A 25,534-nucleotide genomic window follows, 5' to 3' on the forward strand; every position below is an offset into this window, starting at 1 on the left:
TAAAGAAGGCAAGAGAAACAATATGGGGAATCACTAATGATTTAAGTCAGAGTTATGAAAATAAAACATCTTAGAAGTGGTAAGATATGTAATGAGAAAAAGAATTCTAAGATCTCAAGAACTTGCATTATGTGTAGGTACAAATATAAGGAAGCACACAGTATCAGGATGGTTATAATGTTTGTGGTAAATTATGATAAATTTATTTTCTGGAGCTGTCAGTGATTTCAGTTTTAACAGATTGATCTGCCATTGTTTTTGTGAAATCAAATTTCTTTATTTTTATTTGAGTCTAGTTGACACAATGTTAGTCTCAGGTGTACAATAAAGTGACCTGACAAGTTTTACGTTATGCCATGTTCACTACAAATCAACTTTATTTTATTTTTCTGAAAATAACAAGCATAGGAATTATCCTCTGACAGGAATGTGACATACAGTTTTTGTGATTGTGCCTCTCTTTCCTTAAAGAAATGTTTCTCAGAACAGATTACTTTAGACCAACATTTGAGAGGTAAATAACAGATTATCATTCTTGTCATCGTAGATCTTAAAATCTAATTTCATATCAGATCTCCTCAAGCTTATTTTTTAATACTTTTTTTTTTAAAGTGGCTCCACACCTAGTGTGGAGCCTGATGGAGGCTTGAACTCAAATCCTGAGATCAAGACCTGAGCTGAACTCGAGTTGGATGCTTCACGACTGAGCCACCCAGGCACCCCTCAAACTTACTTTTATATTTTTGAGGACTTAATTTCTATTTAGTTAAGGTGTTTAATTAAATTTATATTTTAAAGTAGGCTGACCCCATTTGAGATTTTTTTTCCTGATATAAATTTATTTAAAATGAGTACAGAGGTAGGCTGGTCTATGGCATTTGCTATCCACATGTAAGCAAAAGATCATTAACCTTCTTTTTTTTTTTTTTGATCTCATTTTTGAACTTGATTACCCTAGTTCCTCTTCACTCATGACACCCCCGCCTTTTTTTAATTGTGGTGACTTCCCAGGTACAGTAGGGATGCTTTTTAGTCTAATATGAATAGATCTTAGAAAGGCATTTGGCAAAGTCTTATGACATGGAGAAATGGGTTATGCCCACAGGGTGATGATTATTGAGATAGTTAGAAGAATGGATTCTGTTATTTAATAGACCCAAATTTGAATGTTCCCTCTACAGCTCATTGACTATATAACCTTGGTTCAGGGTACTTAAACCCTCTGAGCCCATTCTTTTGTTCTATCACATGGGGGTAATGATGGTGTCTCCTTTACAGAGTTATTAGAAGGATTGAGTGAAATGATGTGTATAAATGGCTTAGCATAGTGTCGGGTACACAGTGAGTGCTCAATAAATGTTATTATTTAATTTCTTGAAAGAAAACTAATAACCCATTATCGCAGCAGTACACATGCACTAATAGTGTTATCATAGCCTTCATTGGTTAACCTGTGGCTGTAATTGTTTTTAATTTCTGGAGTCCATCTGTAAAAGGGACACTAGCAAATGAAGCATGGTTAAATGAAGGCAGGTCGGCTGGGTTGAATGAATTTGGTGATCATTATTTATCCTGGAGAAGCAAAGACTCACGGATAGGGAATATTAAAAGCCACCTTCAGATCTTTGAAAAAGTATTATCTGGAAGAGTTGACTGTTTCTGTGTGACTCCCTAAGTAGCTTTTCTGCAGCCCTGCTGTTGAGAACTAAGATTCAAGCCCTAATTCTGATATTGGGGTATGACTTCAGTGGAAGCACTTAACCTCTGAGCCTCAATTTCCTCAGCCATATAAAACAGAGTAAGATCACTCTATATGGAGGTTATGAAGTGTAAATAAGTTAATGTGTGTAAAAGAGCAATTCAAATTTATTGTTCTCACTGCCTAGAATTGTTCTAGGGTGGTGATGAATCAGCTCTCTTTTTGGAAGGGCTCTAATAATTAGAACTGTTTGGCAGAGAACAAGCTTTCCCACCATACCAAGAGCCAAACAAAGGCATGATAGTCATATCAGGGCTTTTTAGAAATTTTTGCATGGAGTGGAAATTTGTATAAGCTGTTTGAGAAAAGGTACAGGGTTTACCTTGTTTGCTGCTCTGTCCAGGCCACCCAGCAGTGTGTCAGACATCTACATGCTCAGTGCTTGGTAAATATTTATTCAAGGAGTGAATGGAAGTTCCCCTCTAACAGCCATATTGTATTCCTTGTTTAGCATCTCTCCTTTCTTGTTTTTAATATATTCATGTTGTTTTCCCTGGTATATTGGTTTGCCTTAATTTCTGTTGTTCTTTTTAAAAGTGAGTGCCTTATATATAGACTATTTCCATGGAATGAGAACCTCGTTATACAAGGTTCTTGTATAAGAACCTTGTATACAAGGTTGCTTCTGGGGAGGGAGTTTGGGGATTGGAGACACCGCATTATTATAGTGTTTGAATTTTTCAGCTGTGTGTTTAATTAACTTCTCAACTATATGCTTTATTAATTTTTAAAAATAGATGAGATGATCCCATGATTTACTAAGTAGTAGTTTAAGTAAAATACAAGATTTGTATTGAAGCATACTGGAAAGCACACTCAGTTAACAGCAAAATAGGCTCTATTTATTAAGAGTCTACAGTGTTTAAGACATCATATTGGGTGCTTTACCTAGGTTCTCATTTAATTTGCTCAATAATCACATGAGGTTTAAGTCTCACTTCAAACCAGGTTAAAGCCAGGCTCTGTCCCTTAAGCCTCCTGGGCCTTCCAGCCTCACATTTTAGCTAGAATTTGGACACCATGAAGGGCTTGAAGACCAAGGAGAAATAGCAGTCACTGAAATTACATTGACTAGAAATGCTCATATATATATTACTTGCTGCCTTGAGTTGACTATTTCTTCGAGTCTGCCAGGGATTAAATAAGAAGAAATGGGCAAGAAGGGTATAGAAAAAGAGTTTAAGTCATATAGAAGACAGACTTGACCTTGAAGATTCAAGGCCTTATAATAGGCAACCAAAAAAGGTCTGTGAGTATGTTTTAAAATGATAGCTACCCATAGCTGGGATTCATAGTGCTTTTGATGACTTGTGGAGACTAGATTGTATCTACAGACTATTTCTATGATTTTGTGGACTTAATCCTTCATAGAATTTATTTCAGGCAATATTTTAAGTTACCTTTACCATGGTGGTTTATGGAATATTAACTATGTATTCTAAGGAAATACCTGTCTATATAATGAAAGATGGTCTCTATTACTCTGGTGTAGAACTCTTTAAGTCAATTTTATTTTCCCTCTTTCTTACAAGAAGGTAATGTTTAGGAGAATTCTTTTATCTAGAGAACTGGTCATTTATTACTCCATGACTTTTGCATGAGTGGATTATTTGCTTCTGTGTAGTAAGTCAGACCCACATACCGTGCTACTTTAAAGTTAGACCTGAGGTCAGTTCCTGTGTGACCTGGGGCATATGATTTAACCTCTATGAGTATCAGTTTCCTTATCGAATTATGTTTAATAGCTCCTAATTCACATTGTTGTACCGAAGGATAGAATGAGTAGTATGTTCAAAGTGCCTGGCACATTGTCAATTTTCGGTGAAGATTTGTTCTTTTTTTAAAATCTATACCTTTCTCCTCTTTTCTTCTCCTCAGTATTTTTGAGAATTTAAACTCAAAGTCAGCCTCCGTAGAAAGGGGTGAAAGCATTCGTTTAGCCTCTCCTTCGGTCTGGTGAACATCTGGTACACACATACTCATCTTTCAAGATCAAGTACACGTGTATCTCCTCACCTGTTAAACCTTTCCTACCTTCTGTGGGCAGGAGTAGCTGCTCCTAGCTTAAAAGCATTTTCCCCCTTGCCTGGCACATAATAAGGCCTCAAGCATATACTAATAAGTAAATGGGTTTCTGGACATTAATTGGTCAGGGGAGGCTTACAGAGCTTCTCATTGAGCACTGCAGTTTTGTGAGTTTGAGTGCTTTGTTCTCAAGTTAGAAAAACCACTGCGTTAAGGAGGGGACCTTCACTTGATACCTTTTGGTTTAAGGGTAGAATGCTTTCAGCATTTAGACTAATTCCATTTGCAGAGTAGTTTTCCATGCTGCAGTAATTATAATGACAGAATCTTGTTTGTGCTTATTGTGGGCCGCCCTGTGCTGACCATTTTGTCTGTGTTTTCTCATTTTGTTCTGTATTGGCTTTATGAGTTACTGTGCCCATTACACAGAGGAGGAAACTAATACAGTGACTACTCAAAGACCACATAGCTAGCAAGTAATAGAGCCTAGATTTGAATGTAATCTGACTCTAGAGCTGGCTTTTTGAATTACTGTATTATACAACTTCCTTTTGTATTATTGACAAGAAAATTGTATAGACGAGTAAAGAGGATTATAAAGGTCAATATTTCTTGAAGATTTCCCCCATATTCACTGCATTTATAGTCATGTACCAGTTTGTGCCCTACACTGTTCTGCTCTTCACTGTTATTTCAGTGGATTATAGTTATAGTATGTGGATTCAGTTTTAACTTTTCCTCCACACTAATATGTGGGGAGGAATAATTATGGCTAAAGTACAGTGTAGGGAGAAGTAACAAGTTTCTATTAAATATTGCTCAAGCAGTGAGTAAGTCATTAAATTTGACTCCTGATGAATATTAAATGATTGCTTAATACTAGGCTACCAGGAAAAACATACACACACACCCACTCAAAGAGGTGGGTGTGTATGTAGGTATATGTTACTAGAGATAGTTGGAGCTGTATTTTAAGAGAGGAATGGGTTTGGTTTAGTTTTGTATTTTGGTCCTTTTTTGTGGAGGGAGGGAAAGGTATGATTTATACTGTCATTTGTTTCAATTCATCCAGAAAGAAGAAATTTCTTGTTTGTAAAATACAGACAAATCACTGAGGAGATTAGGAAGAGATTTCTGTTTTAGAAAGTAAAAATCTCTCTATTCCAGGTCCCATCTGTTCTAGGAAATTTAAAATCCAATCAGGCGATTCCCTGCCTCATTTTCTTCTCCTGCTCCTTGCCAAAACAGACATATGTACTTTATGGCATGGATATTTATCAGATCCTTCTGGGTGTGTGATTCATGTTGAATTGGAGTCAGCAACCCCATAAGAACACTAAATGGCTGCTTTGTCTTAGACCAGCATTTTATTGATAAAATATATCAACTATATGTAATTGGTATTGTTCCTGTTCAGACATGCCTGTATATGACTTTGTAGAATAAAAAAACACCCGGTTCTGCAATTTTTATTTGTTTAGGACAAAATTTCAGGAAACAACTTGGCCTATACAGTTGAATCAGGAACAAAAAGTTGGAAGGGAAAAGTAGATGAAATTTGTCTTAAGGGCGTGCCCCCCAACACACACATTCACATGTGTCCTAGTTGTAAAGGTAGAGAAGTTTTATGGACCTATAAGGCATGAAGCATTTGGTCCCATTCTGGAGATTAGGGAGGATTCTGGAAAGGGAATCTGTGGCTGAGATCATAGAGAACAGCAGAGCAAAGCAAAAAGACATCTGGTAGTGTAGAGAGGTAGTACAGAGATGTGTATGGACATGCTAGGGGAAAGAGGAGGGAGAGTGCCTTCTTTTTCATGTCTGTTTCACTGAAGACAGTTCTACTGAGGACCTGGGGCGGGTGGGCTGCTGAGAGTACTTGCTTGGCTCTAGGTACTACATGTACTTGGCCCTGTTTCAGCTGTTTCCCAAACCTCAGGGCTGGGCCTTGGGGGAAGAGACTTTATTTTTCTCAAGCACATAAGCCTTAGGCTGCAGCTCTAGGCAGCTGTGGCTAGGGAGGGGCCTTATTTAGAATAGTTGGTCTAAAGGCTACATCCCTTAGCTGTATCACTTACCTTCCTCTTTTTTGCCAAACTGGTTGCTGGTTTTAACAAGAGCTTGATTGGTTTCCTGACCATGTCCACCTGAACTTGGAGAAGCCAAGATAAAGAATCTTCTCCCCCATTTTTAATCTTGACCTAAAATGCCATTATATTGAGCAAATAATATGTGAAGAGACCCTAGACAATCTTGGAAATCACCCTGGGTGATAAACTCTCATGAGTCCATGCTGTGCTCTGTAAAAATTACCATATTGCTACAGGCGTATTACCTAGATCTTCTGGTCATAAATAGAGGACTTGCCATTTGTCTTACGTGAGTCTACATCTATAAAAATAGCTAGTTTGTCATCCTCCATTTCTTTCTCAGACCTATCTTTTCACCTCATTTTGCCCTGGTCTTTCATATTCAAGACAACTGGCATTGATTGTTACTATTTTGCTTTTATAACTTGTTCCTACCATCACCTTTCTCTCATTGAAGCCTCATGAATTTTAAGTTGCAGTGATTGCAACACGAAATCACCCATTTCTTCTCAGTGTTGTACAGATCATGTAACTTTAATGCCTTATTCAACACTTCAAACAGGGAATAGTAATAGTTATAATATTGCTGTTAGTGCATTTTGACATTGAGTAACAGATGACGTGTCTAATGAATAGCATGGCTGCTTAGATTGCATAATTATAGGTTTGCTTGACTTTAGGAAAATTATACGCAGTCCAACTGCATCCATTCAGACACTATTTTATAAAAATGTCAGAACACTTCAGTCTAAAAAGAAGTCGTCCTTCAGTGTGACTATCATTATTTTTGTAAGGTTTGCCACTGAACAGGAAAAAGAAAGATGAAAGAGAGACTGTCTTTTAAACATGGGTTTAATTCTATGGCCCTTTCTGGTCTAAATAACATTTTTAAAGTTCTTTGGGTACCATTAGCAGTCCCCAGTGTTCGAGATGGGGCTGACCAAGATCCCTGGGTATAGACCTGGAGATATGAAGGAAGAGAGCCCTGGTATTGGCATACTTACAGAAACATAATTTTGTAATGTAAATCAGAGATTATCTGTGCCTTCTAGACTTGATTTGCAGGGGCAAGGGTAGGGGGATTTATTTAAGCTAGTTACTGTGCTTTTAGGAAGTTTCCTAATTAGTGTGCTATATGTGTTACACAGGCCTTGCAGACTCCCCAAGCTCTCCATGAGACTTCTTTATGTATTTATTGGCTTATAAGTGAATGTTCAAGTATGTCACTTAGGTTCATTTGATTAATACAAGCAAAGGTTGATTGTAATAAATGCTTATTGAGTGGCACATTGAAGAAATGTGAATATTCATAGATCCTCCAGACCCCACTGGGGGAAGGCAGTCAGAGGCATTGACGCTAGAAATGGTTTTGATACTGGCTCCACTGAGAAGTATCTCTGCAATTCGAAGACTTCCCCTTGAACATGTCTCTGCTACTGCGTTTGCGTGGCTGTACTTCCATTTCTGTGGCCTAGCAGCCAGAATCAATTTCCTTAATCAGTTTCCTCTATGTAAGGAATCTGGAAAAGCTTTTGTGGGACCCAGTCTGATAGCATTTGAGTGGCATTACCTAGTGTCTTAGGTAGAATGGATCACATGGGGCTGAGATGTTGGAGCTGGGGGCCAAGACTTTTCACCACTGAGGGTTTGTTCCCTGGATATTCATGGAGGAGTTGGAGCTGGTTGTCCTTCTTGTCACGTTTGTGCACCTGTTAGCACAGGCGGGCAAGTTTGCAAACTTTGTCACTAAAAAGCCTGACTTGGCAACCTCACTGTGCCACTCACTGCTCTGTAGCACAAAGAGCAGCTTCCTTCAGCTGCTCAGTTTTTCCCTTCTCATAGGTGAAGTGCAGATAAAAAAGTTGCTGTGAGGTTTGCTGTAAATGATGTGCTCAGTATAATCTTGGCACAGTATAAAGTGCTTACTAATTATTAGCTACAGCTGTTATTGTTATGTATTTCTTTTTCATTGTCGTTACTGCTTTCCATGCTTTGTCAGCTGCATCAGTCTCCTGTAATGCCAGGCTTTTGTGGTACAGTAATAATTTTCTCTCTGGGATTGTCATTCTGTGAATTTTAACATTATTTGTGTGCTTCCCTCCCCTCACCTCCCTTGCCCCCACGTGCTGGTGCCAACCTTTTTTTGATGGAAGAATCACCATGAAAATATAGTAGACAAATGAGTTTATCTCACATGACTTCATTACACTTTAATTCAGTAGGATATCTGAGGCAGGACAAACTTACAGTTCAGTGAAAGTTTAATTTTCAAATTTATCAAATAATGCCATGTGAGAACATTGAGGGAAGAGATGCTGTAATTCTTCATTGGATTCCAAGAACACTAAAGCAGCATTTTTGCCCTCAACTGGGTTAAAATCTGTTTGGAGAAATGAGACAAATGCATACAAGAAGACAAGACTGTTTATGGTTGCAGGTGCCAAAGTATCAAGTACAGCTGTTAAAGATAAATTAAGTGAAGGAGATCTTTCTCAGTGGGTATGGTTTAAAAGTAGGTAGGGCTTGAGCTCAGCCCTTGAAGGATGTATAGGATTTAGTTTGGTGTAGATTGTTAGGAAGTTTTCCTGCATTAGTGGGGGAATTTTGGTGGTGGGATTCTGTACTATGCAGTAAAGGAGCAAGGAACCTTGGGCTGGTCAGTCCCTCTTCAACACCCCCCTCCTACCCCTGCTTTCTCTGTGCTCATTCCTAGTTCCTCTTGAATCTTTCGGGGACTTATTTGGCCTGTTTGCCTTTTTCGTGCCACACCGTGCTCCTTCCTCACCTCGATTGTTTCGTAGGGCCAGACACCAATTCACTATGCCTTCCATGGCCAGGTGCTTCTGAAACATAAATACAAATCACTGTTTTAAAAGACATTAGATCACAGTAGGGAAGTAAGAGTTAACAAGAACAGAAAGAGTCACCAAAAGAATCTTAAAATAGCTGTAGCAGGTTGCTCCTTGACAGGGATGTTCTCATGGCCTTTCTTCCAGATTCCTTTTGCTATGGGGCTCCTTCTCATGCTTAGGTCTCTGGCCTCAAGCCCTTTTCTGCTGTGGACTGAGACACTGACGTTAGCCAGAAATTATCTGACTGGGCTCACCTCCAGGTGGGGTGTGAGTCTCCGTTCCTCTCCCGGACTAGCTTCCTGATCTTTTCTAGTGTTTTCCCTCTCGCCTCGGGCTGCACTGTTCATGTTTAGGTCCTTCAGCTAAGCATTCTGGGGCCCTGGAGCCTTAGCTGAGGCTGCAGGAAGCCACAGATGGTTTCCAAAGATTCTTGCCTTAGGCTTCATGCCATCAAACCTGACCCAGCCAGTCACTCATTTTCTCCTTCGCAGGCAAGGTCTCCTTGGCCTTGTAATTCGAAGTTGCCATCTGGTTCAAGTCTTGCTAACATCCTTGGGACCTTGATAATGAATACCATGATCCCATTTATTTTATTTTGCAAACTCTCTCATAGCATTTTTAATGTCAAAAGCACGTTTTTATGTGCCTTCAAAAATAAACTTGTTTAATTCCATAGGAAGATTGCCAACACTGTATTGATTTCCACTGATTAATTAAATACAGAAAAATGCTTGCCTTTATATAAGTCATAAACCATCATATTCGGATATAAATTGCTTAAAATTCCCTTTCTGATCATCAAGTAATTAATATGATTTTTAACAAACTATTGATATCTACATAGCAGATACATGTTGCTATATCAGCAACACCTAAACAGCTTGTCTCCCTTGTTAACATTTGGACATTTTCACGACATGGACCTGTGATTGACACTCTTGACAGTTTTATTTGGAATATGGCTTGGGTCCTTTCTCACACACTATTTTGTTAAAAATGTTATATTTAATTTGGGGAATGTAAATACAAATTTTTCTTATGTAAATACTGCCCCCTTCCCCTTCCTCAAAAGCAAAAAACTTTATATTGGGATACACACACACACACACACACACTCTGTGAAGTGTGAAGTCTGGGTGTTATAAGCCAAGAGACATTCTACTAGAAGCAGGTTAATCCAGGAGATATTTTCTGAAATGTGTTTATAATGAAGTCCAGGAAAATCCCTTTCAAAACCTAAATGTAAATGTATTTTATATTATTTCTTGACTTTGGGATGATCTGTTGTATCCTGCGGAGTAGACAAGAAATCCTGACATTTGTCTGAGCTAAGGTATTTGAATGGAGAATATTTGAGTGTGTGCATTCCCAGGTGACTTACTCAGCTTTATTTTTCATTCAGCTTTTTAAATAAAATTTGTATTATTTTGTGTTCCTGATCTCCTGATCTATTAAATTGTATGTTTAGAGCTTGAAAATAGTTTAAAAACACTTAAAAACACTACCTCGCCTTTCCAATCCGCTAATACTCTTTATCGTCTCCTGTTAAGCCGGAGTATTTTAATTTTTAATTCAATTTAATTTTTTTAGTATTTTATTTTTTAGACATAGTAAGCATAATTGTTTCATTCTCTAATTGATTGATAACTCCAGTATTGGAAACATTTGTGGATCTGTGTCTGCTGATTCTTACTCTTGATGTTTGTTTTCTTGTATTTTTTTTAGGGTTTGTAAGGTTTTTCTGTTGATTTTGTTTTACCTTTCCTCCTCTAATCTCATTCTCCTTCACGATTATTTGTGCAGATGAGCAGAGGCCTAGGATGGTCTTCTTCAGAGGGGAGTACCTAGGGGTACTTCTAGGGGGAAACCACCTCACACCAACATCAGAACTGAGGTTCCCCGGACCACTCAGGTGACGGGAACCCAGGCTGAACATCCTTCTGAAAGCCTTGTGGCCACAGGTTTTCAGAACCAGCTTTATTTTCTTTCTCTCTTACCTCTTCTCTGCCCAGTTGCCAAGGCCAACCCCACTGCAGCCTGGAGGAGCAGAGTGGCATTACTTTGGTTCCTCTGTATTCTGACGAGTAAAGACCCAGCTGGGGTGGGGGCTGGGGGATGGGGGGGGGGGTGAGTTGTATGAGACTATGGTGTTCTGGCCCTGTTTTTCTTTTTCTGTTTTTGCTAGGTTTGTCCCTGATTGCTTCTGTCCCGTAACTCTCTTGTTTTTAAGGAGTTTTCTTTCTTCCTTTCTTCTTTTCCTCCTTCCTTCCCTCTTTTCCTTCCTCCCTCCCTCCCTCCCTCCCTTCCTTGTACCTTCTACTTTAGCTGTTTTTGTGGTTTTCAGTAGAATTGGTACACGTAACCTAACCTACTAGAAATGGAAATCTTTCTTATTTGATCTTTAATAATCCCGTGAGGTGCACGTGCAGATACATAGCTGGGCTGCTTTAACTGAAAAGGAAACGGAGGCCGAGTGAAGTGTAGTGGCTGATTTACAATCACACAACTAAGTGGCATAGCTTAGAACTCCTAAGTCTGAGTCTTCTTCTTTTTTTTTTTTCCACTCCAGCCTTTGAGCTTTCTTCGACTGGGTGTATTCTCAGAATTTTGAATGAAGCAGGCCTATGTTAAGGAAGTCTTTAAAAAAATCTGTAATACCTTTTATAAAATTGTTTAGATCATAGACTGGTAAGGATGATATTGGAGCAATTTTTTTCCAGAGATGGCATTTTAAATGGAAAACAGTAATTACTTTCTTTTTCTTTCAGCTGAAGTGAGTAGTGAATACAGTATGGACAAGGCAATGGTTGAATTGGCCATGATGGATCGGGAACTAAACCATTATGTAAAGGCTGTTCAATCTGCAATAAGTCATGTAAGTTTATACCACTCACCTGGTAATATTTGGTTATAACTACTGACCTGAACACAGAAGCACATCATCAAAATTCTTCTCTAACTGTTAATAGTTCCTTATCATTACTGTGGCCACTGTTAATTTCATCTTAATTAAGACGTTTATAGAAAAGGAATCTTAAGTATTTTCCCAGCTGGGCCACCTAGGTTTATTTAGAGTATTATGCCTATTTTAGATTTTCTTGCTTTCCCCCCCACCCCCACTTTGGTCTTGAAATCTTTTTTTTTTTTTTTTTTAAGATTTTATTTATTTATTCATGAGAGACAGAGAGAGAGAGAGAGAGAGAGAAACGCAGAGACACAGGCAGAGGGAGAAGCAGCCTCCATGCAGGGAGCCCGACGTGGGACTCGATCCCGGGTCTCCAGGATCACGCCCTGGACTGAAGGCGGCGCTAAACCACTGAACGCTAAACCAAGACCTGGGCTGCCGGGTCTTGAAATCTTTAGTGTAAGCAAGCTCCCTTCGAATGTGAGATTTTTATAAAATGCTAAAAAATTGCATAGAACATGTTTTTATCATGTTTACTGCAGCATACAGTTTAGACCGGCTTAGTTACTCATTCTCCAGCTTTAACTAATATGCAGCTATTGCAAAATTCATAGAATCAGATAATAGGGGAGAGTTTTAGAGCAAGTTGAAAAATAAAGAAGGCTGACATTTTGGTTTTTCCAGAAGCCGAACTTATCTTTGTTGACTCCAGCTGTCACAGAAACAACACATAAGGCAGCAAAGGTGGGAACATAGCGACATCCTTTTCAGCAGTACCAGGTTGAGTAAGAAATGAGCAATATGATTGCAGTAATATTTCTGAGAAGTCCTTTGTCCTCTGAGCAATGGAAACTCCCCTTTGAACTGATTTCAGATACCTGTGTAATAGGGTGTCTTATACTTCTGGTTTCTTTATTTGCCTTTTCTTACTTCTATCTCTGGGAAAGTTCCAAAAATCAAGTCTTTTATAAGATTGGCTACTATTCAGTGGAAGATAAATTTTTAAAAATGGCTTATTAATTAAGCCATACTTAAATGAGCATTACATAATTATATGTTCACAGATGAAGTTCTTCTGTGTTTTTCAAAAACAATTTAATTTTTTTCCTTTTTTAATGGTTAGTATTTATTAAGTGTAGTATTTGTGACTTAAGAATGTCTGCTTATATCCAAGAAGTAGTAGACTTGTTCAGCTTGTAAAAGTCTGATTTTCTTACCACTGTGGCTGTTAGTCCTGGGACTGTGAATATTCCTTCCATAGGAAAAATGTGAAAGTGATCTCATCACGTTGGGTCATTTGAAAGTGGATAACAGAAAGCACTTAGACCAGAGGTTTTCAACTCCTGCTGACCTTCAGAACCAGCCTGTCCTTATTCTAATGAGATTCTGATTTCATTTCTGGAGCAGGATTAGGGCACCAGTCTTTTTTAAAAACTCATTCTAATATGTGTCCAGGGTTGGAGACGACTGACTTAAAAAAACACTTAAAGTGTGTTTGCTACCAAGATCAGAGTTAGGCCTCTTACATAGATTAATCCTGCTTTGACCCTTACATTCTATGGAGGTTATTTGATAGGCCTTTCTATCTTTAACTTTGATGTTGTGCAGATGTAATTGCACAGTGTACATTAGAGATAAGAAAACAGATTTGGGAAGTTAAAAAACTTTATGTGAATTTTTTCTCTATTAAACTCTAGGATTCACAGATGTTTAAGGTACTTTTACCTAAAGAATGGACCTCTTCCCCCTTCAAAAAACCAAGTCACTTATGAAAAAAAAGATAAACACTCCCCCATATTCAGTAGTTAATAGCATTTTTTTCTTTCTTAAGACCTCATCCCATTATCCCAACCCTACTAAATAGGAAAGACTGTACTTTGAGTTTTACCCTACTTTTTAGCCCTAACTTTACACTACAGACTATGGAGCAAGTTGGATTTAGTGATTCTGATCTTTCATAAGAGGAGAAAACATGTTTATTGTCTTTCTGATGCAAAGTTATGCCCTCTATATAAGCTTGATACAAGACCAAGAATAGCAAATCATAATTGTATGAGGTTTCTAAGACCTGAAACCATGTAGGGGCATAGCAGGGATAGGACATTGTGAATATATAAGATAACTGGGTTTTTGCAAACTCCAACTTCCAAACATATTCCTTAAAAAGGTGGAACAAGATCTTTCTTAAAGGCAAGTAGTACTTCCATTACTATAATGTTTGCCAAAATTCTGATCCACCTTGTGGTCTCTTTATGAATTTTCATATAGTCATAGAAAGTTGAAAGTTTTTAATCATCACAGAGCATTAGTGAGGACTGTGTAATAAATGTCTCTCTCCTACTCTCACCTTCACAGGATTCTGAAGGTCATACACCTCTGAAAAGGTTTTAGAAGTTTACTTTGGAACCTTAGAGGTGTGGATCCATTTACCAGCAATCTCTGGGAAGTTCCTTTGGCATGCAGCAGAAGCTCTCAGATTGCCTCTCTTTGTCCTCTGAGAAAATAGAACTACTATATTCTACAGTGCCTGAAGATTTTATTTAGAGTTGGTATTTCTTTCAGGGCTCTGCAACTTAAAAAAAAAAATTAAGACTTTGTCCCAGCTAGTTTGTAAAGGGGATATTATGCTGTGATCCCTAAAAAAAAATTCGCAGTCTGTAAGTGATACGTTAAAACCTTCAGCATAGTATACCTGTCACAACTCTTTAGAATATTTCGTGTCATACCACAGAGGGTTGTGTATGAACCCTTTGGAGACTTACAGTTATGAACTACACACATGATGGAAGTGCTTTGAAATCTATAAAATGGCACACAGACACACAACAATACAGTTACCTCTTTTATCACTGTGACTACCAGGGCAAAACTTCTTAGTTTCATACTGAGAACAGTGATGTTCTGAACATTATGCTTGATGACCTAATGTTTTTTCCCCTGATTTCTAAGCTTTTATTATTTGAGTATATTGAAGGGGCACCATTGTTCTCATTGTTCTCAAAAAGGGGCTTCTTTGTTTTCATACAGTCATTGAGTAAATATTTACTAAATAACCTGGGTGCCAGTACTTCTAGGTGCAAGACATAGGTAGTCACCAAAGCCTACATGACCACCACTTTCAGGATGTCTGGAGTCTAGAGAAAGAGACGAGCATTTAACAAAGAGCAATACAGGTCTTATTCAATGACTTGTGGTGTGTACAACAAAGGGAAAATCAAGCATTCAAGGAGAGTTAATAATTTGGGGGGCATAATACTGCTGGGGGGGGGGGCTGCTGGTTGGGGTACTCCTTCCTGAAGAAGTGGTGTTCAAACTAGGATGAAAGTCAAATGAGCCTCAGCATGAGGATCATGATATGTAACTTCTCTGTCTCTGTCTCTGTGACTTCTACATGAAATGAAAGCATCTTTTTATTGGTTGTGTTACTGTTAGAGTTTCAGACAATTTGAAAAACTAGGCCGGAGAAAGCCTGCTTTTATATATAGAAAGCTTAAAATATGCAGAGTAGTTGAGTAACCTATGTAAGGCTGGTCAGTGATTCATTCATTCACAGTAAGTACCTACTATGTGCCAGAAACTGTGAGTAGTAATGCAAGTCATGGCAGGAATTGATTTAACAATCATTTTATTACTGATGTTCTGCTTCTCAAGCCATTTGATGAGTCAAGCAGGAGATGGCTCTCAAAATGAAACTTTGAATTGGTATTGAATGAACAGTGGTAATACTGTGTGTTTCTGTACTTGTGTGTTTTAGTGTGTATGTGATTGGTTAAAATTAAACCTGTAGTCCCATCTTAGGACTTCAGATTCCAGAGGATAGGTATCAGTTTAGTTCAAGAAATCTTCAAATCCATTTTCAGGTATGTGTTTGTCCAAATAAGAGATGATAAAAAGTCTAACCACTGTCATGGGGGTGGTCCTTGCAACTTTGTTATCACCTTAATTTTGGTGAAAAAGGATCAGCACTATGAAGCTGAATGATAAATGTTCCTAATAGGCTCAGATTAGTTCCTCACATTATTAGCAGTCGGGGATAAAATATGCATCCTGTGTGCTTTCTGATGAGCAGTCCAGTCCTAAAGCTTAGCAGAAGTACTACGGTATAAGATTCACATTATACAAAAAAAAAAAAAAAAGATTCACATTATACTTTGGTGCTAATTTTTTTGTCATGATGCTTAATTAAATAATTTCACTTTAACAAATTTTAAATCTTTGTCAGATTTTACCTGTATAATGTTCTTTTAGTAGATGCTGCTTCCATGTGTTAATTTATTGGAAAATCAGATTATTTGTATTTTCCTCACTTTACTACTACTTTCTTTTGTGCTACGTGCATCTTATAGATTGTGTAGGATTTTTAAAGTATTTATTTATTAAAGATTTTATTTATTTATTCATGAGAGACAGAGAGAGAGAGAGAGAGAGGCAGAGACATAGGCAGAGAGAAAAGCAGGCTCCACACGGGGAGCCCGATGCGGGACTCAATCCTGGGACTCCAGGATCACGCCTTGGGCCAAAGGCAGGCACTCAATCTCTGAGCCACCCAGGTGTCCCAATTTTTAAAGTATTTAAATTTGATTGCTACCAGGTATTTGTCTTTGTTTTCCTAAGTCATTTATTTTATAGCAATTCGTACCTGGGGAGGGAAATTATTTTTGTTAACTGAACAGGAGCAACTAAGTGCCAGATTGGTCTATTTGTGTTGTTCCTTATAAATCTCTTCATGGATATGCCCTGTGTACTGTGGTTTTTACATGATAAGCTAACCTGAACATTTAATCTGCCCTTTCAAACTAACTTGGTAAGAGTTAGAAGAGTAGAAATGTACCCCACGTAAGCTGTTGAAACCAACACAATCTTAGGTATAATAAAAGAACAAGGTGGGTCAAAGGTATAGCTTACCTCAGCCTTCTCATTATGCAACTACATGGTTTGGAATGGTTTTTGACATATCACTTCCCTATGGTTTCTCACCCTTCACCCTTCATCAATTGGCAAGCTTTGCCTTTTGTAAATTATGAAGTTATCTTAACATCCACTACTTTAACAGGAAATCATATGAGGTATCTTGCAAGTTGGGAGTTACTATTTTAGTGTAACCAGATTTGGGGAGCATTTCTCCTTTAGAAAGTGAATGTTTTATAGTATTTGAAGGAAGTTTCAGGCCAGAGGATGTAATTTATTAGATATGATCCTCTACAGACTGAATGTAAACAGGTATTCCACATGGTGAGTCATTGACAAGGGGGAAAAAGGGAAGTTAGTTTGGGGGTTAAAAACTTTGGTGACAGAAGATTCCTGAGCTTGAGAGAAATTAGTGTTGTCAGCAGAATAGCAAGAGGTGAGAGATGATTGTGGAAATAGTGAAAATCTCTTGGAGCCATTTAGGAAAGTACTGGAAAAGACCCACTTCTCTACTCCCTGTCCTCCACACTTGACATAACAAGATGGCACATGGTCTTTTACCACCTTTCTTGTCAAAGGTTTCTTAATGCTTCATATGAACCTTTTTGTCTATAGGAATGTTGTCCAGGTGTGGGAATTAAGCAGTTAAAAAAAAAAAAGTTGACTAGGTATTCACTCTTCAGCCACTTGACCTAGAATGTGTCTGTTTCTGGGGTTACTGGCAATTAATTTCTATGTAGTGCTTTTAGAACTCCCTGTGCAGTTATTCCCAAATTAAGGTTGTGTTTGGTAAGCATTTTGTCTAATACACAGAGTAGTCAGGTGTGGATATAGTATTTCACTAACTGAGTTGCTTCTGTAGGGAAGAACCCAGATGTAAATCTTCTAGGTCACCGAGTAATATAGCTGCTCATAGGTGAACATTCTGCTCTGTGTTATGAGACCAGTTTTCATGGGTGGTTTATAGAAATCCATCTTAGTGTTTTGTAGGTATTAAATGTTGGATTTTAATCAGAATTATAAAATGTTTACACTCTCCTGAGACTTAATGTGTCTCTAGTGCAGCATTTTCAAAAGTTTCCTCCTTAATACTGATTAATCAGGATGTGAATAAGTATAATAGGAAAAAAGGATTTTGTGGTCAAATAAGTTTGGGGAATGCTTGATTAAAAGAATTTCCTTAAAGACTCCAAAGCCTTTAATATGCTTTTATGCACTGTGATTTTCCAAAGGAAGTACATTTAGTAATTTCTTAAACTTCTTTAACTAGAAAATCTCTTTGAGGGAAGGACTGACATTGCACCAAACCCGCTTTGGGAACTACTTCTAAATTCTCCACATTCGATGTTACAGAAGAGGCTGAGATAGGCCCAGCTGTTTGTGGTAGTTTCTGTGGCATCCACAGAACTTGGGAGTACATCAGACTCCCTGTCTGAAGTTCAGAAATAGGCCTAGGAGGTGTTTTTCTGTAGATCAGGAGAGGCCCAGGCCTCTGAAAAAACTATGAATTATTCCAATGGTGGAAAAGAGGAAGGAAAAGTTTTTGAAAATATGCAGTGATTGCTTGTCTGTCAGAGTCTGAAGTAAACAAGACCCCTGTGTGGAGTGTTGATTCAGGATTGAGGAGGGAAGGAAATGTTCTCAAGGAAAGGAAGAGAGGAGGGTACAGAATAGGCATGAGGGACCCAGTGGCAATGTGGGCAGCAAAAGCATACAGACACTGAAAGGCCTGGCTCACCACAACACTCCAGACACTGAACGCTTGGGCCTCAGTGGCCCCTGGCAGTCGTGGCAGCTCATTACTTGTGTTATTTAAATGATGTGGGTGTTCTTTAATATAGCCAGCTCCTGTTAATTTCAGACATTAAGCGTGGTCCATATATATAGTGTCAAACCCTTATTTTAGATAGTCACTTTAGCTCCTTTCTTATCAAACTTTTCTCCATAATTGTTAAGTATGAAAAATAGAGCTGGGATTTAGGCCTTCCCCAATTACCCGGCAATGGTGCTAGTGGGCAGCTGAAGAGAGGCCGGGAACTAGATTGAATGGGGGACTGGATCACCAAATGTTAGTAAAGCTTACTGTAAAATGAATGCATTTTCAAAGTGTGGCATTGAAAGCAGTTGTTTATTAATCTTGCAGTTAAGTTTTTCAGTTCCCGCCAGCAGTGTGCTTGGTCTAATGAAGATACAAAAGCCTCTTGACATGGATATACAAAATAGCTACAAAATAATATTTACAGTGAAATTGGCCAACATATACTTAAGAAATTTAGAGTAAGAGCATAAAGACCTTTGCTTAAATTCTGGCTTTTCTCCACTCTAGCCCTGAGCCTTGGTTTCTTCTTAAAGTGGGGGTGGTAGTAGAGGTTGTAGAGTTCTGGCAATGATGGAAAATGATAGCAGGAGAGCGCCTGGAATAGGGGTACTAATTTCTAACATTTCCCAGAGCATTCTGTAAAGGAGAAGTCATTTTCTTTGATCAAAATTAAATGGCATCTAACAGGGAATTTTGAGTTAAAATTAAGAGAGGAGATGAGACAGTAGAAAACCACTGGGAAAGGCCAGAGATAATGTTTCCTCAGAGGCTGAAGGCAAGGCCTCTCTCCTTAGAAGGGGTCTTGTGGTGATGGGGACAGAGTGGATATTGAGGGGAGCTTAGTCCTCATGATGGTGTGACCAGGAAGTATTGGGTAGACTTGGGGGGATGGGGTCCATGTGGATGCTAGCAAGCAGCATGGCATTGGCCAGCTGGATTTGAAGTTCCCTGGCCATTAAGTATAGTCAATATCTGTAGCAACGAGAAAGAGATTGAACCCTTTGACAAAAGTTAGTTAGTGGTGACCTGAGGGGGGGTTCCTACTAGAACTTAAGAATGAGACAACTGAGTAAAAAGCTTGGTAATTCAGTAACCAAAAATTACTTAAAGATATCAGCAAGATAGTGCAATAAATAGCATAATTATATATCCATGCACACAGAGAAATAGTCCTTGAGCTACATTTCCATCTTTAAGTAATTTGTGTTTACTTTGTTAGTAGCACCCACTTGAAAAAATAGCAGGAGAGGAAAATGCTTTGGATTTATTGCTCTGATGTGTCAAATGCAAGTTGTCGGCTATATTTCAAACGTGTGATCCCCGTAAGTTGTTGACAAGTGAGAGAATAGAAAGAGGATGAGTGGAGAGAATATAAATAAATGGGTTTATTTTTTCAAGCCCTATGTAAATTTGCGATTGTATTGGTACGGAAAAGCTCTTTTGTCCTTAAGTGGAGCCAATGCCCAGTGAACTGTCACTGAGAGAAAACTTTTTATTCTGTTTCTCTTTTAAAGCATTAAGCTTCTGGCAGTAATGGCACTGTATTCTTCATTCTTTTGTGTTCTGGCCAACCTGATATTTTAACCACTGGAGCTTTTTGAATTTCATTTCTTTCTGGGCTGCTTTTCTTTTCTTTTTTTTTTTTAAGGAAAATTTATGTCACATAATACAGCATTCTTTAAAACAGTGAAAATCCTTGTGTTCGTTTCTTAAGGGCTAGAGTAATGCAGTCAATTGTCATGAACAGTTTCTAATTATTCTGCATTTCATCTTTAAAAAAAAAAAAAAGATGATTCATTTTAGGGAGTGAGAGAGAGTATGGGTGGGCGGAGAGACAGGGGGAGAGAGAATCCTGAGATATCCTTCCCAGAGCACAGAATCCACTCACAGGGCTCAGTCCCAGGACTTTGAGATCACAACCTGAGGCTAAACCTAGAGTCTGCTCCCTAACTGACTGAGCCACCCAGGCACCCCCTATGCTTTATTTCATCTTAAAGAAGTCATTTAATTATCTTCTAATAGAAAGTGATATTTAGAAAGACTGAATCACCGTTACTTAAAATTGGACACAATAACCAGAACTAGTGTAATATGATGACATCACACAGTTACTCTCTGTATGTCCTTGACTAGTTTGCTTTCTGCCTTCTTCCCTTCTGCTGCCAGCCAGGGTCTCATGTGCTTCAGTGGCTGTCTTCTCGTTGCCTCAGCTGTCTGTGGTTCTTGGAATGATAGTGGCACCAAGGAACAAACCCTCTCTACCCGTCACAGTACTCTCTGCCACCCCGAGGTTTACTTTAGCCCCCAACAGGTAACAGAAGCCAAAAACATCACATAGGTTAGGAACTTTAAATTGACTACATCCTGGGTATGCTTAGAGCATCCTTCTTGTAAAATCAGAAATTAAAGTTGATGTGTAAAGTGGCTAACACCATGTTTTAAAAAGCCCCAGCAGAAACATCGAATGCTCAAGGTTTTCTTAGAAGAAATTCTTAAGATATGACTTAAAGCGCCTATAAATAATATAGATGACTATAGGCTACCACATTTTCTAGAATGCTAATGGAATTGCTCTGCGGAAGTAGGGAATTCAGGTGTTTTGCCTTTGTAGTGTAAAATGTGTGCAATCCCATTACAATGGTAAATTGTTTGATGTTAATTGAATTATTGAAGTTTCTTCAGCACTTACCTACTCAATAGCTGTGTGACCTTCAACAGGCTTGCCACAATAGCTCAGTAGTATGTGTCCCTTCCTATCTCAGTATTTTCTCGATTATACACTGAGATACCGTCTGTGAAAGCACTGGAGAGGGAAGAGGGCCGTATAAAGGCATGGTCTTGGCATTCTGTCCTTGTTAACTTTTAATTTCTTTTTCTTACCATAGAAACACCCACTACATGGTAGTTTAAGTTAGTGAGCTCTTCTAAGCCACCCGAATGGTGGCTGATATTAATGGTGAGGGGTCACTTATGTCTTGTTCTCTCACGCTTATTTTCCCATACCACAGCTTAAACTGGAAAGAAAAATGTGTAAGTTTTACATTCACTTTTTGTCCTTAATTTAGTCATCTTTTTGGTAAATGTTTATTTCTGTCTCCCCTCCCCGCCCACTTCCCAAGAGTTTTGCATAAATCTCTTGTAACAGTTCAACAAGTGACTCATGTAGATGGGCCTCACTCAGTCCCTGAGTCACTTCATTATGAAACACTTAAAGTTGAATATCTATATATAACAATGAGGAAATAATTTAAAACAATTTATAATTCCTGATCTGATCGTTTTAGTGACTAACTCATCAGGCAACAATGAAGAAGGAAATTAATGAAAATTCACAAAGCCAGACAAAATTAGTCTAAAGATCAAGTCTAAATAAATCATAATCACCTTTACTTCCTTCTCCCCCTTTCCTGAGCAGTTGGTGTTTGATTGATAAGAGCGTTGGGCTGGGAAATAAAGATCTGGCTTTTAGTCCTCATTCTGCCATGAAGTGACCTTGGAAAATCAGGCTAATTCTGTACTCCAGCTTCTTTATTTCTAAAGTCAGAGTGATAATAGTATTTGTCCTGCATACCTCACTGAACAGTGGTGAATAAAATAAATTATAAACAGGAATGTGTTATGGACTCCCTCCCTCCACAAAAACAGTGAAAGGTAGTCCTGTAAGTTATTACATCCTGACAGCTCCCATTTGACATTTTCATGTCCAAATGGCCACAGGGGATGAAAGAGCAAAGGATACTTCCTGATTCTGCCAAAAAGGTTGGGAAGGGAAGGGAGTCCCTGTTAGCTCTTAGAGCTGGGAAGAGGAAGATAGAGTCCAAGTGTTTGGATTTCGGAATTGAATCATGTAATACCGTCTCCTATATAAATAATGTTCAGTGGCTAGGGTTCCAGTCTAGGCACATTTTCAAAAATGTTTTAATCATAAATAGTTAATTGTGATCCAAATTCATAAAATTATAACAAAGCCCATCTGTAGTATGGTATCATTTTGTGTTTAAAATGTTCTAAAAGATTTAGCCTAGGTCTGGACAATAATGAATTTATTTCTCTTTTGGCTTTCCTGAATATTTGATATTTGCCCAGGACTATTGATGGTTTGCTTAAACCAGATTTGGAAATGTCCCCTGGTCAGTCCCCTGGCCCTTTGACTAACAGTCTGAGACAAATTTCCTTTGCCCCAAGTGAGGGGTGAGAAGCCCTCTGGGCTCCTTGACCTCTTTAATAATCACAACAACCTTCCAACTAAGAAAGGTAGATGTGATAGACGCTGAGCCGCAGGGAGGTTAAGGGACATGTTCAAGTCATGTGGTTATTCTCAAGAAGTTATTCTGAACCTCGGTGTTTTTCTTTTTGTTTAAATTTTATTTATTTACGTAATCTCTACACCCCATGGGGCTTGAACTCAGGAACCTCAAGATTAAGAGCTGCATGTTTCTTTGATGAAGCCAGCCAGATGCCTCTGAAACTTGGTGTTCTGATCTGTAATTCAAGGCTCTTGTCCGGCCTCAAGACAGATGGAGTTCCCTGAGTTTCTTTGAGCTGTAGATTTCTTTTGGGAGTAAGAATGCTTTTGTCTAGCGTCCTTTATAAAATACGCTTCTGGTCTTACACCTGTCTTATTACCAAGTTCCTAAAGGTAAAAGTTTGGGACATTTCGTCAAAATAAGAAGTGACTCTTCACATTGATTCAATGTGCATAAGGGAGAGGAGTTCTGTTAGTAATGAAGAACTGCTTGAGGAAAAGAATATTGTTATATGGAACTGTTGTATCAGAAAAAAAGAGCTTTTAGAAGGGACCATAATACTGAACCAGTATTATGGACCCTTCTAAAACTTTTTGTCTGTGTTGTAATTTGAAAGTGGCAGTGGTGTGACTATGAAGGAATTTTAGGGATCTGAAATAAAAATGAAGTAAATCTTTTTTTCCAATTTTTATAGATACTTTGTCCTTTCAGTCCTTTCCATAACAAAAGTATACCTAGCCGACGTTTCTCTAGTGCTTGTTCTTGTGCCACTTAGTGTTCTGTTGTGTTAACACAGGCTAGGTAACTTTTTTTTTTTTCTTCTTGCCAGGTTAGCCTATAGATTTGTTCATGATTAATTTTTTTTTTTTTTTTTTTAAGAAGCACTGAGGGAGATATGTCTCCACAGTCAGTGTGAGGCATTTTATGGACCATGCAAAGAATGGTCACTGGGTAGTGGTAAGACATTGCAGTTAGAATTGGAACACCCAGCCTCATCCTTGCTTCCTCACTGCCTGACGGTATGACACCAGACTAGTGACTTGTCTTGAAACCCTCAGTTTCCGTATCTGTAAAAAGAGGGTAACACCTCATAGGGCTATAACAAGGATTAAATGAGATAATATAGGAAAAATGCTTCATGCCTTCGCAGGAAGTGAGGTTTCACATAGTAGGCATTCAGAAAATATTACTTGGCTCTTTCAACCTCCATGCACAAAGTGGTTGTGTGAAATCAAATTGGGAAACAGTATGAAAGCTGTTTTAGAAATGTTTAAATACCATCTCAATGTAAGGAGGTATTTTTTTCCATTGACTACTCCCTTCTTTAGCACTTTGAGGGCAAAACATGAGAATCAATGAAAATAAGTTATGGCTAGAAGATCTGGATTTTACAAACTGGCCACCAAGTCTGGGAATTTAGGTGAACACACAATACATAGCTTAATTATATAATATTACCTGCATTAGGAAATAGTATTATCTGTGTTTTCAGACTTGGTAGCTACCCCTTAGCCTCAGTTCTGTCCCCTATTAGGTGTTTGTTTCAAGGAAGTTAGTTAATCTCTGAACATTGAGAATCAGATTATTGTAAACTATTCTAAAAAAGTATTATATAGACTATGAAGCATCTGACTTTTTTTGTCTTGGTTATTTTAATTTTCCTGAGTATAGTCTTTTTTTTTATTAGGTTTGTGATGGATAGAATTCATTTTCATTTAGTCAGGAGACTTCCCTCATAGGAGATGAATTGGAAGGCAAAAGCAATTTGATAGCTTTAGTACTGGGAGGTAATTTCAAATATTAAGAGGCCATATTAATTATAGAGAAGACAGCCTCAGAGAATTTGATAGGCTGCTAGACCGGAGTGAATGGAACAGGTAAGGATAAGGAGCATTAATGCACTACTGGAGTATTAGTAATTCCATAGTCTTTATTGTGTTGGGTGAGATGTGATAACTCAGAGAAAGATCCAGCTTCATATCCATGGATAGCCCTCATTCCATGCTGTAGATACGTGATACGGTACAAAGACAAGGGATTTGAAGTCAGACATCCTATTTACCAGAATATTTGTGGTAATTAAGGATGTTAGAGGTTATGGCTTTAGAGGAGAAAGGCAGTATTTCTGGAATAGATATTTTGCCTACTTTTTAGTTCCTACAGCCATATTAAATAGGTTTTCTGATGTATACTTAGCAAGAACAGAAGGAAAAAAACAACTGGCATTTGCCTTTCTTTTAGGTGATAACAGAAATGGTGAATTTGTTCTCTCAGTTATTAAGATCCTCTCTAGCTCATGGAGGATGTGACCGGAAGAACCCAGAGAAGACGTGGAGCATGACTCACTCTCCAGTGGTTCCAGCTGTTAAAAGCTGGTCTCCCTGGTTCTGAATGCTCAGAAAGAAAGCACTTCCATGAAACTTAGCATTCTCTGTTCTCCTGTCAAGTGTGCCTTCTTCAGGAAGGCTAACACCAAGTACGCGTAGGTATCTCCTCCGCCTACTGCCTCCCCTCCACACACTCACACAAACGCTAGAGCGAGGAATGCTTCTTTCATTGTTTAGATTCTAAAGCAGGGTGCCTCTTTACCACCAGAGCGCCCCGGTATCACCACCTACTGCTCAGGTTTATAGAAAAGGGGAGTTTATCCAAATGTGTGTGAGAAAAATTGAGATCCTTGATAATTAGGGCTTTTCCAGGAACTTTGAATTTGATGGATGTAACACAGAATAAGCAGTTAGGGAAGGGCATATAATATAGGCTTCGTGTGTTGAGAGTTGCATTGAAAGAATTACAAAGTCAATCTCAAAGCAAAGAGGCTATGAAAGAAAATAGTATGGAAATGGTTATCATATGGAAGAAAAATCAGTGAATTCTTCACAATGTTTCTTACAAGAGAAATGCAAGTGTTGGAGATGTTTTTTTCAGT

At 38.4% G+C, this 25,534-nt stretch overlaps 1 protein-coding gene across 9 annotated transcripts in view; it reads left to right on the forward strand.

Annotated features, from left to right (window-relative positions):
• NSMCE2 (NSE2 (MMS21) homolog, SMC5-SMC6 complex SUMO ligase) overlaps window positions 1-25,534 on the forward strand; it is a 213,359-nt gene that overhangs the window by 25,929 nt on the left and 161,896 nt on the right. For all 9 annotated transcript variants that reach the window (XM_049092716.1, XM_049092720.1, XM_049092721.1 and 6 more), the window contains one exon: window positions 11,495-11,601. In XM_049092716.1, the coding sequence (XP_048948673.1) occupies window positions 11,495-11,601 (107 nt within the window). The remainder of the gene's footprint in view (window positions 1-11,494; window positions 11,602-25,534) is intronic.

This window comes from Canis lupus, chromosome 13 (assembly GCF_003254725.2).
Source record: "Canis lupus dingo isolate Sandy chromosome 13, ASM325472v2, whole genome shotgun sequence".
Lineage (NCBI taxonomy): Eukaryota > Metazoa > Chordata > Mammalia > Carnivora > Canidae > Canis > Canis lupus.